A 17,595-nucleotide genomic window follows, 5' to 3' on the forward strand; every position below is an offset into this window, starting at 1 on the left:
GGGTGACCACTGGTGGCAATGGATCTCCTCAGGCTTGAGGGTTATTATATTTGTTGTAAAGTTTGTTATTTGTTTGTTGTATTATGTTATTATGGAATTTGGTTACAGTGCTCCAGCTTTCTTGCACAGGGACCATTGCAGAGGTTTGAGGGCACATAGAATGGGAGGTGAGAATCCTGGAGGGGTGGAGTGTGGATGAAGTGAAAGTTCCTGTGGCCAGGATTCTCACCTGGCCCTGGCTGGCTAGCTCACTACACACGTGTGGGCAATGTGTTGTTATTGACTCTATATAAAGAGCCCTGCCCAGTGCCCTGGGTGACACGGTGGCACAGCTGCAAGGCTGCAGAAGACCAGAGCAGAGGCTGGAGTGGTGGCAGTGCCAAGGACAGAGGCCTAGAGGACGGCCATGCGGGGACAGAGAGGCCCAGAGGCAGAGACCAACTTGCTGCGTGAAGACTCACTCTGAGTGGATGGAATTTTAGTGATTGACCTGTCACCGTGGGAAGTTGGGTGTAACCCTTTCACCCCAAGAACATTCTATTGTCATTTCTTTGGTCACATTGAATCCATAGTGAATTTGCCCTTGGGTGAAACCCATTGGCAAGACATAGATACTTCAGAAAGTAGCGTTGTTTTGAGCAGGGCGAGTCTTGTAGTGGGTAGCCGGCTCTACCCTGCAGCCCCTCCTGGTCCTCTCTCCCTCTTCCTGGGAGCTGGATAGGCCAGTGACAGCTCCAGGCTTGGCCCACATATTGCCACCACTGCCTGCCCCATAATGCTTACTAGGGCCTGGCCATGGAGCACACGTTTTATTTACCCCCTTGGCAAGGAGGGAGTGCCTGCCCTGGGGGGATGGGCTGGCCCCTGACACTGGGCAGAAGAGATGGGCAGCAGTTTATCAGTCACTTAGGCTCACAGCCCAGGGAGGGGGCCGCTGCATGGCATGCAGGGCCACAGGCTGTGGACGGCAGGCTTTGTACTACAGAGAGGGTGGGCTGCTCCTTGGTTCCTGCGGGAGGACGTGATTGGCTTGTTGGAATGATTCTATGGGCTGGCAGGGGACTAGACCCCAGACTCAGGGAATAACAGGAACTGTAGCTGCCCCCTTGGTCGGGAGGGTTGTTTGGCTAGGGGACCTTACTGAGAGAGCAGAGTGGGAAGAGGAACTTGTGGTTAGGCCGTTCAAAGCCCCTGTGGTTTCAGATGTCAAGGCAGGACATGATATTGGGCCTTAATGGGCTGGAGTAGAGCAACACACGGCAGGAAGCTTGCGGTATGCTGGTGCCTCTCCCAGCACTTCACAGCAGCAACACGTCTGTTCAGACCAGCCCTCTGAGGCAGGTGCTTTGTCTGCATCACTTTACAGAGGAGGAAATTGAGGCCCAGGAGGTGATGTGCTCTGCCGAGGTCACATGGCGGTAAGGGGAGTGGAAATCTGACCCCACTGCCCCTCCAGAGGCTGTGCCCACACAGCAGAAGAGGGCATGTGGGTTGGGGTGAGGAGAGGGGGCCGTGAGCCTGGCTCTGCCTGTGCCCTGGCCTGGGCCTCGGGTGACGGTTATGCTGCTGAACCTCAGTCCTTTCACCTGCAGAGGCTAAGTGCAGAGTAAGAGGGTCCACCCACAACTGGGATGGCGGCTCCAGGGGCCTCTCTCACTGTGCAGCTGGCCCCCTGGAGGCAGTTCTCCCCAAGCCAGGTGACGGCAGGTGGCTTCAGTGAAGGCCGCTGCCTGCGCTCCTGCTTCTCTGCGCACCTGGGGGAGGCAGTGCACGGGAGCCTCTGCTTGGGGTCTGCATTTCTCTTCCCACCACCTTCTCTGTGTTTTCTTTTCATCCTTCCTGCACAGCAGATTTCAGACTGTTCTTTGCCAGAATCTGATCTCAGGTTTCACACAGCTTGAGAACTGAGAGCTACATGTTGTGTTTCCTAAGAATAAGGCTGTATTTCTAATTGAGGAAAATTTTATCTCCTATTGAAATAATTACTGATGCCATTACACTGATGCCATTACTGATGGGAGGCGTGTGCGTGTGTATGTGTGTGTTTTCATGATGCTGCCTGCTGGGATTTTACCCAGCACACATGCCGAGGAGGACGTGGAATCGCGGACATTCTCTGGTGCGTAGAGCTGTGCACCCTTTGGCAAGACGCCCTTGTCCTGCCGCCTCAGCGCTCTCATCTCTAAAATGGGAATTACAGTAATGCTGTCTCAGCGGGTTCTCATGCAGGTGAAAGGAGGTGGTATTTGAAAGCTCCCATAAAGGGCTCTGCGCGAGATGGCTCCAAACATGATACCAGTTATTATAACTATTATTCTTGTCTTTGTGGGGGGCCAGCACCCCGACTCAACTGTAAGGCCTGTCTGGAGGCTTAGAGGTAATTGATCAGTATGTTCTTTCAATAGCCTTATCTCCCCGGATTCCCCAGGACTGACGGGAAATCTGATACCCCTCCTCCCTGCTAAATGCGGGGCTGCCTGCCTGGGCTGCTGACCACATCCGATGTCCATTTCTAAGTGGTTTCCCTTTTGCACAGGAGCACAGGAGAGGTCCACCAGACAGGAAAAGCCATTAGTGCAATTAGGAAGCATGCTTGTTGCTCTTGCCTGTAAAGCTTCTACATCACGCGTCTTGTTTTCCCTCCTTCGGACCACAAAGTTGAACGTGACCTTCTGGCCACGGTTTGCTCGTATAATGGCCAGATGATGAGTGGTGGCTGTTGACATTCCTCTGTGTGAGCCCCTTGCCCAGCATGCGACCTCACTGCCCCTTGGTTGGGGTGGGGAGGGAAGGAGGCTCTCTCAGACCTGGTCGAGCACCGCCAGCATCACTCATGTTCGCATTTGTCAGAACAGCAGCCTGCTGTGATTGAGGCCCTCCACACTAACGTTTCTTCCTGCCAGGATAGCAGTGTTTTTGTGGAAGGTGTGGCCATCCTGGGGGTGGGGAGGAAAGTATGAAGTCTCAGAGAGGTTAAGCGACTTTTCTTAGGCCACCCAGCTGGCAAATGCCAAGCAGGGATTTCAACCAAATTTAATGGTCTGATTAAATTCGTATTTCAGTCTAATCTTGTGTTATTTATGATTGTGGGTAAAGGAGGTAGAAATCTGTGTCAAGTATGTGACTGAAGTGTGAACCTGTCTTGAAAAAAGCCTGTTATCAAGGTATATGATCTAGGGAATCTTTTAGATGATGGGGAGATCCTGGGCCTTTGAGGACTTGACTTTGAGTTAGAAGAGGCGCAGGGACAGTGGCGTCACTGTTTCTTGTTCAGGGACTTGCTGTTCTTGCTAGTGTGATGTCAAGATGGTCCCTCTTCAGGGCTTGGGCCGATTCTGTTACCCCATTCAGCATGTGGACAGTGGTACATGCACACCCTGGAACATCCCTAGGGGGCCAGGGTCCTCAAGCAGCCCTAAGTTGGAAGCCATCTCGTGGATCCAATTAGTGAGGCGCCCAAACAAGCACAACTCAAAACAGGTAGGGTAGGAGATCTGTGTACATAGTGTTCTCATACCTATAGCTAAACACTTTGACATCTCATTCCCCAGTCAGTTGGCACTTAGGGTCCCCTGACTGTCATGTCTGCAAGAGTGGGGACTGTGTTTAGGGTTCATTCACTGGGGTATATGTTTATCTGGAACATCACAGGCTCTCAGTAAATGTTTGCTGAATGAATAAACGAGGCAGAAATGCTGGTCCATTCTGTCCCTTACCGAGCAACTTCCTGTATAAGCAGATGTGTATCCCAGGCAGCTTAAAGTCAGGTTGGTGATGAAAACAGGGCCAGCTGCCAGGGGACAGAGAGAGAGAGGGAGACAGGCAGACAGACTGCGTGGGGCAGGGCAGGTGGGTGAGCCGTGTGAGCGGCGTTCCTCTCGCACTGCGGGTTAGGTACCGCGGCCGGCCCTCACTGCGGATCCTCCGAGGGGCAAGGTCACGTCTTTATTGTTGCCAGGCTGCTCAGAGGCCTGGGGAGCCCCCTGTGGTGCTGTGTGTGCCCCTGGCTGTGCACCCACTGCTTGTAGGTGAAGGTTCAGGTGACCAAAGAAGGAGTAACCGGCAGCCGAGGTCCCCAGAAGGGAAAAGGTTTTCTGTTATGTTTTGCTGTGGCTCCACTTCTATTTTAGTTTTCTGTGTGCTGTTCGCTCTGTCCCAGCACATATCTCCCTTGGCCTCTCTTCTATTTCAGTTCATTTTAGTGGATTCTCTCCTTTCTATTTCAGTTCATTTTAGTGGATTCTCTCTGTATCTTAGAATATTGCCTTTGCTTGCCTTCTGCTTACTTATGTTCAGGCTTGTGTGTGTGTGTGTGTGTGTGTGTGTGTGTGTGAGTGATTGTAGCGGGGTGAGGAAATGTGCAAAAGGCTGGGCACATGAGGCTTAAAAGAATTGCCATCCGAGTAGTAAGACCCGGGAGGCAAACGAGGTGAGGGGGTGTGGCACTCAGCGTTGTGTTGGTGCCCTGGCCCTGTGGCCGGATCTCTGGGGGAGAAATGGGAATCGAGGTTCTGGGGTCTCTGAGGCTATTACAGTGATGTCAGCCTGTGGGTGGCAGATGGTATTTTGAAGGTGGCTGCCGCCGTATCTCTCAACTTACCTGCTTTGCTGTAATGGGACCTGCCAAGAGGTGGAGTCAGTTCTCTCTTGAACCTAGGCTGACCTTACGACGCATTTATAACCCAGTGACACCTCAAGACTCCTGAGCCTAGGTCTGCTGGTTCTCGCGGGACCCCCATTCTGAACCGAGTTCCTCAGGCAGGCGTGGGGCCGGGTTCCTGGGAGGTGGCCGGATGGCTGGGAGCTGACAGAGCAGCCACATGCCCGCAGCTCTGTCCTTCTTTCCTGTTCTCTCTCAGGGTGATTACCTTCCATCTGCCCAGGTCTTGTGGGTTCCGAGGGTGAAGAGACAGGAGGTGGGTGCTTAGAGCTGTGTGCTTTCTTGGCAGCGGTCCCAGAATGCATCTCATTCCCATTTTCCCTTCCTCCCTCCCTCCCTCTGGGTTTCTCTCCGGTCCCAACCTTCTGTCTCCGTCTTTGTCCTCAGCTCTTCTTTCTCACTCTGCCCCCTACTGGTGGCAGTGTTGCAAGATGCCGTCAAGTAACGAGGGAAGAGCCGGGTCAGTTCCTGCCTGGCTGGTGCCCGCCGCCCCTTCACCTTGGCTCCAGCTGAAGCCCTTTTCATGCCCAGAGACTGTCCTGCTGGCCTTGTCTTGGCCCAGTCGGGCCACCGTTCTGCTCTGAGGCTTCCACATCACTTTGGAGCCCCGGGTTCTTGAGGTTTTTGTATGTCAGCCTCACAACTGTTCTCTTATGCCCAGAATTGCTTCTTGCTAGCAGGTGTCCACAAAAGGTTCTACAATGCGTCAGTAATTCACTTGCTTTTTCCCTCAGTAGGGACAGCCTGTCACCCATCCCCCTTTCCCCAGCGGCTGGATTCTGCACCTGAGGGTGTCAGGAGGTGTGGGCAGCAGAGTGCGTGCGGGACCCTCACACATCTTTTCGTTTGTTTTAGTTTTACAGAGTTCTTGGACCCATTCCAGAGAGTCATCCAGCCAGAGGAGATCTGGCTCTATAAAAATCCTTTGGTGCAGTCAGACAACGTACCTACCCGCCTCATGTTTGTAAGTACCATGATTTCATGGCTGATTTGACCATTCTCCCAAGTATGAACCGAATGGGTTTCATTTCTGCTTCTCTCCCCCCACTGCTGAAGATGGTGAGCGCTCCGAAAGAAAGAGCAGGTGAGCAGCCCTTCGAATTAAAATTCAGTTCTGGGTCATGAAGGGTGCTCCTTGGTTGTGGGAGAAATAGCAGTTGCCTGCCACTTTGGAGAAGAAGGGGCCTGATTACCTGAGCTATGATAAGCGGTTTCCAAATATTTACAGTAAAATAAGACAAGAAACAGATTTTTCTGTTCCATCTCCTTTTAGGACAAACCTCCACTTTGCCAAACTTAGGTACCTTGGAGAGCTGTGTCAACCATTTTACTGGTTTTAGCTGGTCACTTGACCACCATGCATGACTCAACCCCTGGATGGTGTCTTATGTCTTCCTGCTTCTAGAATAAATGGGAAAACATCCAAACAGCTGGTGGATATATTGGGATGATTTTTACCTCTTCACTCTGCCCCATGGTGATTGCAGCCTTTTACACTTCACTCCCTGTGTGCCAGGCACGTGGCTGAGAGTTTAAGAAAGGGTTATCTCAGTCCCACCCAACATCCCAGAGAAGAAGATATCGTTACTGTCCACATTTTAAAGCTGCACAATGGATCCTAGAGAGATGAGGGAACTTGTCCAAATCCACACAGCTAGTGAGGGGCAGAGCCGGGGTCCATATCCAGGCAGCCAGCCCTGAGCCCAGCTCTCAGCCGTGAGGCTGCCCTGTAGGTTAGGAGCCAGGTGTCCAGGACTCCTTACTGATGTTAATCGACTCCTGGAGATTTCCCATCAGGCCTTTCTATAGCAGAGGAAATATTTGAGTTCTTGTTACAGGACAATACATGCAACTTTTGGTTGGCCAGCCTTACAGCTTGAAGTTTATTCCTATTGACCAGCCATTTGTTTCTCATGCCTCTGGGGACATAAGTGACTGTCATAGAACGTGTGAGGAATATTTCTGCATTTTGAAAGAAATTCCTCTGATTTTATGGAGGGAATGTTAATTAATGATGATTGGATATATCTTTGTGTCTGCAAACATCCCCAAATGCCCATAATACTACATGAGCATTGGAGTATTACTTTAATTGCTTTTTAATAGTTACTTTCCTGCTAGAAAATAAGCTAGGTTTTTGTAGGGGGATTCTGCTAGGGTTAAACTAGAGAGATTGAAACATTAGGGTGTTTGTGAGTAGGGCATTACCTAATGCTCATATTAATATTAGACTTTTTTCATTTTTTTCTCTAACTCAAATCTTCTATAAATCCTAGAAATAAAGGAGCTAGTATGTGTCTAACTAGCTTACTCAATGGTTTTAATAGGGGGAAGCCTCTATTTATTACTTATCCCCATTCCTCAAAGAGTTCACATTTCATGTGTTGTAAAACATGATTTGGAGGTGAATGTTCACATAGGCTACTGTGAGAAGTTTGTGCTGTGTCCTCGATATCTGAATTGTTTGAAGTCTGGATACAAATGCTACAAATAATTCTGGCTGCAGACACAAATAGGATGGAGCATATCTGCATGTTGGCAGTGGTGGGAAGGGGAGAGTAAAGGAGGTATTTAGGGCTACGAGTTCTCAGAGAATAGAAGGGTATTCAGCCACAAATCCTGATTCATACATTCTAATCTCCTAATGAAATAAGGTCAACCTTTTGTTTTGTTAATAATAGATGATGAATTTCATTCATTGGGTCACACGATTTAGTGGGATTCCATATATATCAAGGATAGATATATTTATAATACCTATAACAAAAGGATGAAAAATACTTTGTCACCACATAAACTAGGTTTGCACTCATGGATTTTGTTATGAGTTTAATATGATGCCATTTGTCTGCTTTGATCCTTTAAAACCTTCAGGTGTTTGTGGAAGAATATAATGGAATATATTTATTTTACTGTTTTTCTTTTTAGCTTGGTTTCCTTAGGGAGCTCAAATTTTATTACTTAATGTATAAACAAAATCCTGGGGCCTCTTTCTAACCAAAGTGTTCTTTTAAAGGCATCTGGCATTAACCCAGGTGCTTTTTTATTGAGACATTAGTGCCTCTGGAGGGGTGTGTGTGTGTTTTAGAGAAGTTTACCAAGTAACTTGTATACTGCAAGTAATTTTTGTATACTACAAAATAGTATCCGAATGTTAAGGGATTAGGTGTACAGTAAATAGTAATAACATCACTGGGACTTTCCCTAACTTGCATGTCATCTGTCTTTGGCATGGTGCACTGAGGTGACATGGCCGTCAACATGAAAACTGGGTGTGGTTGGACTGTTTGATTCCAAGAGCTTGTGCTGACTCCAGGTTCCTGTTGACCAGGGAGACAGGCTGAGAATTCTTTTCACATGTCCTGAGTCTTGCCTTCGCTTTTCTTGGATGTGCCCAGGCTCCCAGCTGCCTGTAGGGAAGGCTGCTCCCTTGTTCAGAAGAGGTTCCTTGCTGAGCATGAGGGCTTCAGAGCATCTTTGCAAATCTACTTTTTGGGTAGGAAGTTCAGTACATTCTTTCTTGCCTTTAGTAGCTGTGTCTTTGTACGTGGAGGGAACACTTCCAGGAGCCCACTGTGGGTGAGGAAAGCTGTCGGAACTGCAGGTGATGGGAAGTCAAATCAGACTTGGGGTACACTCTCTGGGACCCTGAAGGCTCCTGGGGGAGATGGCGTGCTAAAGAAAACTAGAATCTAGAAAAGGCCAGTGGCTCAGGTAAACTTTTAGGGGGCTTCATCACCACCACCACCACCACCACCACCCTCCTCTTCATTTTTATCATCATAGTACCAAGCAGCGCCACCATCTCTTTGAGTACAGGAACTATGCTCATCTCTTTAAAAGCAGCACCTCAGATAATCCTTCTCAGAATCCCTTGAGACTGGCACTTTTGTTATCCCCTAATTTCAGTGGAGAAAATTAAACTGTAGTAAGATTTAGCAACTTATTCAAAGTTATATGGCCACCAGTGGCTGCACGGAGATATGAACGCCCCTGGCAGAGTGCAGAGCCCCGTGGAGCCATTCAGCTGTGATCCCTCCTTGGGGGCTCGGGTGATGCGGAGAGCTGGTGAGTACGGGTCACACGCGGGACTGCTGGTGTGTAAAGGCACAGAAATGGGACAGGAAGGGCCAGCTGGTCCCAGTGAACAGGAGGGTCTGTGGGGTGAGGGGGGTGGAGGGAGGCAGGGATGGGAGCTGACTGACTGTGGACAGCTTCCGGTTAGTTTGCTGTTACTTAGTTCAGCCGAGAGTTACAAAGTGTCTGCCTTGAGCCAAGCAGGGTGCTGGGTAGTGGAGATGCAAAGCTGAATAAGACAGGGGTTCTTAGTCTACTGGGGCACACGGATGAACGTGAGGCACATTGCTCAGCATCATGGGAAAGCCTTTGAAAAACAGGCGAGACCCAGGTAGGGAATTGAAGGAATGATAGGTGTTCCCCAATTTATTTCCTAGCCCTAAAAAGAATCTACCCAAGACCTCTCCTTTGCCCTCGTCTCTTCTTGCTTGGGCTACAATATGTCCAGAAAATTTACTTATGTAGAATATTGCTGATACCGTGTTGAATTGATAACAGGTTTCCTGTTCTAGAACATGATGCTTCTGAGGAGGACAGAAAGTCAGTTTTGGGGAAGGAGGAAGGAAAGGAGACAACACTGGCTTGTGATAGACAGTTTAATTTTCAGTCTCTCTTGAAAAGTCTTAGGCAGCTCTTTTCTTGGTGACTAGCTGTAATTGTTTACCCACAGCAGGGCCTTTCCAGGTGTCTGCGTGTCCTGAGCTGTCTTCATAAGCTCATTGCCAATATACCTTTCTGTCAAACGCCAGAAATTAATGCACTTTAGGCCCATTGTTTTGTCTGATGTGAATGAACCCCCTGACCAGCTCTTATTCGGTGAGCACCCTACCAGCAGGGCACTTGGGCTTTGCACCCTTTCAGTTGTTCAAAGTTTTTGGCATTCTCATGTCTCTCCCGCTTCAGACATGCGGCTCCAGGCTTTGTCATTTTCTGGAAGCCTCGGCAGCACAGTGCCCTGCCTCAGTGCCCGGGGCTGACCCACCTTCCGGGTGCAGCAGCGGCCTGGGCCTGACTGTGATTCTGAGGTTGGTTTCTCTGGCGGATATGCACAGGGCGGGCCCTTGTTGGGGACATTGGTCATGGAGGGCATGGGCCAGGTGCCTGCCGGAATCTGCCTTGTCTGTGTCCCAGACCTCCTCTCTGCACCACTCAGACCTAAGGGCACGGGTGCACTGGAGCTTGAGGTGTTTTGTTCCCATGTCTGGCACCCCTTTACTGGCTTGGGTAATATGTTAGCAGTTTTTCCAGGGAAGTAATGACATCATAGCCAACAACCACATACACTGGATCCTCGCTCTCTGCTGGACTCTGTGGATGGGCAGCTGGTGTGGGCTCCAGGGTTGCCTGCCTCAGGTCAATCCCCAGCTTTGCCATTTTCTAGCTATGTGAATTGAAAAACCACCTTCCGGCTCATTGCCTCAGTTTCCTTGTCTGTAAAGCGGGGTTTTCTCAACACTTCCCTCCCCTTCCCAGGTGCTGAGAATATCAAATGGGGCAGTGGACTTATGACACTTCACTTTGGGTGTGGTACATAAAAAACTTTTGGTAACTGTTAGGGAACATAAATCCTAGGGACAGTATTTGCTATGTATATTATTATTATAATCATTTTACAGATAGGAAATTGAGACTCAAAGGTCGTGAGGTGAATTGATATGCCCAAGGTCACAGAGCTTGTAAGGGTCAGAGCTGGGGCTTCCATGCAGCTGCCCTCTAATCTGCATCTGTTCCACATATTTCCCTCTATGGAGCTCTGCTTTCCAGCCTGTGGAATAGCATCATGCAAGACCACGTACCAGATCCTGCTTCTGATTTATACAGATTATTCTGATGTGAGGGTGCCGTGTAGTACAATTCCTTAGTAGTTTACAAAATGTTCTTTAATATAAACATGATCTCAGCCTCAGTGTCCCCATCTGTAAGATGAGGCTGTTGGACTAAGGTGATCACTGCAATGCAGGATGCCACCGGGCAGCATGGCAGCTCGGGGTGGGGGTGCCCTGTCCTACTAGCTGCATGCCTTTGTGTGTTCACTTATCTGTCTGCATTCTAGTTTTGTTCTCTGAACAAGGAGAATAATGTTTCTCCCAACAAAATAATTAGAGGATTAGACAAATGTGAGGAAAGCCCTTCACACACAGTAGATGCTTACACCTACTGTTTGAGTGACAGCTGCCACTGACATTTCTATGACTGAACCATGTCTCTAGAAATGAGCCTCCTTACCTCCTCTTCCATCTCCAGAGAAAAGGCATTTACCATATTAGCTTAATGCTCCTTACTTCTAAGGTGAGAACTGTATCACACTGGATAAAAAAAGCACAGGGCTTGATTTAAAACAGTATGGGTACAAATCCCCACTTTACCACTTATTAGCTGTGTGACTTTCAGCAGGTTGCTGAAGCTCTCTGTGCCTTAGTTTCCTATCTTTTAAATAAGGAGCCTTCATAGGGTTGCTGTGAGGATGGAATGAGTTAATTTGCATGAAGTGCCTGGAACAGATGATGGTCCATAGTAAGTTTTCAGAACATGTTATCTAACGTACTGTCTAACCTATGTGTGTACACTCAGCAGCTGTGTTCTCATAGCTGATGAGGAAAACTCAAGCACAGTGAAGGTTCAGTATGCTCTCTGCACCCCACAGCACTGTGCACCCTGCGGCAGTGGCTGGCTGGAATTTATTGTTCTCTTCTCTCTCAGGTCCATTTTATAAGCATGAACTGTCTTGCCACTGGGCTCATTACCAGGATTTTCCACCTTTTCTTTTAAGCCATGGAAACACTCATCGCAGGGTGAACAGCCCTGGGGGAGACTTTGCCTGCCCTGCCTCCATGCCTCCGGTTGAGGTGGAAGAACCAAGCACTCCTTCCTTGGTGTCTCCCCCACGGGCTCGGGCAGGAGAGGAGCAGCTTCCAGAGGCATCTGATGGGACTGTGCCAGGGGTGGGCACTGGGCTCAGGGTACCTGGCTTGCCGAGTGGAAGTGGGGTGCCTCGCCTTTCTTCGTTCCGCCTCCACTCCATCCAGAGGTGCTTTTCCCAGGAGGAAGTTGTTTTCCTCATGTGTTGCCTTCTGGGATCTCATCTCTTAATTCCAACTTTTAGTCAAAAAATATTTTTAGAAAGGGGGGCACCAGATGATAAGTGTAAATATGTCTCTTTGTGTCCTGATTTGAGGACTGTGCTGCCCAAGAGCCTGACAGGTATGTTTCCAGGAAGAAGAAATGAAAGTGGAGCCCAAATGCAATCAGGATGAGAGGAGAGAAGGATGGCCGCGTGGTCAGGGGCAGGCATTCCTGCTGTGGCCGCCTGGGTGGATGCTGGGGCCCTGGGAGGGCTGCAGCCCCGCCTGTGCAGCCTGTAGGAGCTGGGGAGCCCTAGGCCCTGTGGGCTGCTTAGCTTGGCCCAGGAGGCAGATGGTAGTGGTTACAGCAAGAGACCAACGTGTCTAGCTTGGAAAGTTGTAGAATGGGTGACATTAGGTGCAGCTTGGAGCTGTGGCCTCCCATGTGGGCCCATCTCCTTTGGTGGGTCCGCTCCTGCTCAGCATCCCTGTAGGCAGCCTCTGGAGTCTCAGAAAGTCTTCCCAGGTCTTTTCTTTTCTGGGATTTGATTTCTGTCTAACCTATGTGTGTCACCTGGGATCGTCTTGTAGTATGTTTGCCAATCCTGCGTTCTCATACATAAGGTCTGACGGTTGCTGGGGTTGTTGCAGTGCTGTTCAGTGCTCAGTGACGGGCTTACTCCTATTTGGGAGCAGTGGCCCGGTCCGCCCTGCCTGAAGTGAGAGGAACCAGGGAGCCAAGGACTTCTTCGACCTTGACTGTAATTTTGGACTTGAGTGAGCAGGGGCTCCCGTCATTGCTCAACACTGAATGAGGGAGTCAAAACCCTGATTTGGTGTTGCTCAGTCACCAGCATCAGTATCATTTTAGATGCTCCTTACAAAATGTAGATTCCCAGGCCTGTCCTGTCAGTGTATTTAAGGTGCTCAGCATTATAATAAGCCCTGCCATCATTCAGCTGTGAGAGCCACCCAGGCACCTGTGGAAACTTCCACAAATGTCCTGGAACTGTTAACCCATGTGAGTGTTGCCTTTCTGAGTCATTCCTGGGAAATGCTTTGCTTCTCTGCTTTGGCTCGGAATCTCCTCTCATACAGCTGCCCTTAGACTGGTGCCATGTTCTTCTGAACATCCTCCCTGGCAACAGGACTTGCTTCTTTGCTGTTTTAACAGCCATGCCATTCAGGGCCGTGGCTGACAAGGAAGCTCATCAAGCCGGCTACTGCCATTTATGGTCAGAAGGAAACCAGCGAGGAGGGAGAGGCAGATTGTTCATGTTGCATGAACTGTCTGTGCAGATGGTTCCCAAAGAGGAGTCCCCCAGATGGCATGAGCTCTGGCAGTGTGGTTGTACCAAGAGTGTAGAGCATCGTTGATTATTTGGAAAGACTGGGCTCATTTGGATGAACTCTGATTTTATAAAACCAAAGTATCTTCTAGCCACACCTTAGCTGCGTTAGAAAGCCCCTTTCCAAAAAGTGACATCACACTCAGCACAGGTATGATTTCCAAAAGCATGAACACAATCGGTCAGTTGTTAGCAGACCTCATCCCTCCTGGTACTGTCTGTAGGGCCAGCTGTGGATCTGTGAGATATTTAGTCACTTCTGATTTTGTTATCCTGAGACATTATAATCATAAGGAAGTAGCATAAATACCTTTTCTTTGGTTGCTAGAATGCTGAAAACAATTATAACTAGTTATAGAATGCTGAATAAAGACCAGGTATGGGAGGAAGCAAAGGCCTCCAAAGCCTGACCCTGCTGCTCACCAGCTGTGTGACCTCGGGCACATCATTTCATTCCCAAACCTGGCACAGTCACAGAGCCATTGTGAGGATTTAAGAGTCGCCAGTAGCTGATGCTACCCAAACATAGTTTCTGCCCCATGGAGGGTTCTCTAATGAGTATTGCTTGCCTCTGAATCCACCAGCTTGATTCATGGAATACTTAATGTATTTCTGTGTGCTTTGGGCCAGGGGAGGAAAGGAGGTGGAGGAGGGGAAGTGGAGAGACTTCATGCAAAAAGACTAATCTCTGCTCTGCAGAGAGATGAATATTCAACAAAAGAACACCAAAAAAGGAAGAGTCGATTGGCCCCAAGCAACTCCTACGTGCTCCCCTGTTGCCAGTGAGCTGGGGAAGGGAGGCCAAGAGTTCTTCCAACCTTCTGCAGGGGAGGACATGAGGGGTTCACTGGCAAAGATGAGTCATCATAATTATAGGCTATTCTTTTCTGTTTAAAAAGCCACCACTTTAAATGTGGCCCCCAGTAATTACAAATCAATTATAACCCACAATCAGGCCTCCCATTTCTCAAGTCCATGGAGTCTCTAAGTATAGATATAAATCCTCCTGTTTTCTTTGAGGTCAGGAATTCAGTAAGATCATTCAACCAGTGAGTCTAAATGAAGCTAGCTGGAACTAATTATTAATCAGCCCTCTGATAGCAAACTGCCATCCTCATAAGGGATTATTTGTTATTTCTTCCAGGCAATTTCTTTCCTCACACCCCTGGCTGTTATTTGTGTGGTGAAAATAATCCGGCGAACAGACAAGACTGAAATTAAGGAAGCCTTCTTAGGTAGAGTATTCACAGTTCCTGCTTTAGGGGATGGGGCTGAACTTAATTAGAACACAAGATTTTGAAAAACCTCAGTTGCACCAAACTTATTTTTCTTTTAGACAAATTAAGCTCTGGAGAAACAAAACAAGATAAACTTTTCAGCCCTAAAAGGCCATGCACAGAGAGGTCTTGTATCTTCTGTGGCCGCCCATTGCTACTGTCCTCGGTGCTGAATGTGAAGTCAGTATCCACATGGAGATCTGGGCTGCTTCGACGCGTGCTGGGCAGTTCTTGGCTGTTAGGCAAAGTGCATCAGGTGTCACCACTGACTGTCCAACTCTACAATTGTGGCTAGTGGGCCCACATCATGGAAGATTCAGGAATCAACCACAGGCTCCTTGACGACCAGTCCTCATGGGCTAGAGACAAAAATGGGCACAACAGATGTAAAATGTAATCAAAATTGGAGAGAAAATTCATAACTCATCTTTAGTTTGGGGACATCTCGGCAGTTAAGCAATTGTTATTGTATATAGAGTGCTACAGTCTTTACCACTGAATAGATAATATGGTTATAACTTCTCTCCAAGCTAAGTTACATGTGCATGTGACATGAGTATGCTGTTTTTAGGATTACATCTATTTTCTGATGTGCTTGTTAATCCTGTGACTGAGTAAATGACAGTATTAAGAGCAGGTGAAACTGTTTGGCTTGTTTAACAACCAAAATAAACTAGCCAGGTTTTCAGCTTTTTGACAATTAGAACGGAATTTTTGCTGTTTTTTGACACTTCACTGAAAAGTTATCCAGCCCCTCACACAAATTGTATTTGTGGTGTGTTGAATGGATACCATTCAGTTAGGTATAAATCTGGAAAAATGAGATTCCTCATAAAAGGATATGTTTTTTAATGATTGGGCTTTGAGGACATGAACATGTAGCAGAACATGGGCTTCCGTTTTCTTGGTAAGGGAGCGAGGGGAGGGGAATATGCAGGGTATTCAGAGAGCCGTTACCGGGCTTTCTGCTCTGAAGCGGTAAAGGAAACATTTCTTACATAACCAGGCTTTGGTTAGGTTCTGTCTAGTTGGAAAGGATAGAATCCCTCCCAAATTAGCTCACATAAATTAGGGGTTTAGTTGTGGGGCTCTACAAGCAATCTCACAGACACCCAGGAACAGGGGAGAAAAGGACAGAGGAAGCGTGTGGGGACTGAAATAGGGAGCTGGGCCCTCGGGGTGGAGCGTCCCTCTCTGCTCCTGTCAGCTCCCCTCAGTAGCAGGCCTTCCCTCTTCTCCTCACACATTGTTTCTGCTGCCCAACGTTTGGTGTCTCTGGGGCTTGGGCTGGTAGTGTGGGTGCTCTGTACGATGGCTCAGCTCCAAGGCCCACCTCCAGGTTGGACTGCATCTCACGGTCCAGCCTGACCACACAGACACTGAGGCTCAGCTCATTGCTCACAGCTGGACACAAAAGTCATGAGTCTCTGCCAGCCTGCAGATGCCCCGCCTCAGGTCAGGGGTGAATCCCAGCTGCTCATCTGTGGTGTGGGAGTTTGGTGGTGACATGGTCTAAGTCTCCTCAACTGAGGCGGCAGGTCAGTTTTTCCAAGAAGGGCATAGGTGCCCTCTCACACGTGGCTCAAGTCACCATGGGGACCAGCTGCTGTTTGGTCCCCAGGATGTCCTGCTGGGAGCCCTCTCAGCTGACCTGGAAATCCATGTGCCTCACTTTTTATTGCAGCTGCTCCCTGGCTCAGAGTCCCGAGATACAGGTCTGAGGGTAAGAACGGTCTCTTAGGGTTACGGGGATGATTTACTGCTGGCTTCTGGAGCTGGGCTGTTGTTATGGCAGGAAGTAGCTGGCAGTTACTTTCTGCAGACCTTTTCATTGTCAGCTAAATCTCCCTTAGGGTGACATTTCAAAATTGCACACCACACCCTGCCTCCTATACAGTAACAGAGAAGGTGCAGTTATTGGATGTTCTGTTTGCCTAAATAAATGAGTCTGCCCTGTAACAGTGATGGAGAGCCTCCTAGTGTACATCTTTTTTTTAAAAAAAAATTACTTCTTTTAGGGAGCCTTGGAGGTAGGAGGTGGGGGAGTGATCTTTAAAAACCAAGGACAGAAAACCAGGTGTAGCTTTTCCAATGGCCTCTGGAATTCAGGACTTTCACAGTGAGAGTGATTTAGTGTCCAGGCCGCTTCTGTACTCAGGCATCTTCAGCAGACCTGGACCCCAAGACCTTCCCTTATCTGAATGTCCACAGCAGCCACATTTGTGCATCTGCTGTCAGACTGAGGAGGAAGACTTGTCCCGTGCAGCACTGGGCTCTTAGGATTTATCCTGCAGAACAGCCAGTCTGCGGAACAGAGAACCCGGTGACAAATCCTGCAGTGCTGACTCCCAATGACAAAAGTAACAACAAAAGCCCTCTGGTTCCCTGGGATGCTAATAAGCAGTAGTGTCCTCAATACAGGCCACTTGCAGGCCAATGCACATGTCACATTGCTTTGAATTTCTTTATCAGACAGTCTGGTTTGTTTTCCTGACTCTTCTGTCAAACCTGTAGCACTGCAGGACGCTGTAAACACATTCCTTGTGAACCGGCCTGTTGGGTTATTGTTAATCAACAAGCACTCTGACTGGGGCCATTCATTTCCAGCTCGGCCAGCCCTTCTCACGCCTGATCTAAGCCCAGCCTTCCCTCTGGTCTCTGCAACAGGCTCCCACGTTTGTCCCCTGGGGGTTGTGCTCTTCAGATGAAAGTAGTAATCGATTCAGTTTACTTCCTGGATGCGGAGGTGACTTCCACCCTAAATAGGGAAGATCCCAGCTCTTTTCTGTCTCCTTCAGGCTTTTGGATCAAAGAATGAAGTTGCCAGCCTTTGATGGTTACATCACATCCACACATTTTTTAGCCCAGCTACTTGAAGCTTTTCAAAGAATTACTCTGTGCTACTATAAACCCAGCTGGTGCAGAGGTTGGAAATGGGTATGGTGTCCTGGATGGATATAGTGATCAAGAAGTTCCCCAACGGCAGCAGGGGATGAGCTAGTGATGCTTTCTCCTGGAGATGACCTCTGAGCTAAGGCCATTCTAGCATCAGGGTAAGGAGCCCGGCCCAGCTGGGAACCAACAGTGAGCCCCAGACCAGCACTAACAGGAAAAGACTCCAGTCCATTGAGGACAGCTTGTTAATTGTCATGGCTCCAGGGAGGATAGAG

At 48.7% G+C, this 17,595-nt stretch overlaps 1 protein-coding gene across 2 annotated transcripts in view; it reads left to right on the top strand.

Moving 5' to 3' along the window:
* Positions 1 to 17,595, top strand: part of PLPP4 (phospholipid phosphatase 4) — a 124,425-nt gene that overhangs the window by 40,952 nt on the left and 65,878 nt on the right. The window contains exons 2-3 of one of the 2 annotated variants that reach the window (XM_036898974.2): positions 5,516 to 5,624; positions 14,293 to 14,383. In XM_036898974.2, the coding sequence (XP_036754869.1) occupies positions 5,516 to 5,624; positions 14,293 to 14,383 (200 nt within the window). The remainder of the gene's footprint in view (positions 1 to 5,515; positions 5,625 to 14,292; positions 14,384 to 17,595) is intronic. The other variant, XM_036898976.2, reaches the window with a different exon arrangement.

The sequence above is a fragment of the Manis pentadactyla genome, chromosome 8 (genome assembly GCF_030020395.1).
Source record: "Manis pentadactyla isolate mManPen7 chromosome 8, mManPen7.hap1, whole genome shotgun sequence".
In the NCBI taxonomy this organism is placed as follows: Eukaryota; Metazoa; Chordata; class Mammalia; order Pholidota; family Manidae; genus Manis; species Manis pentadactyla.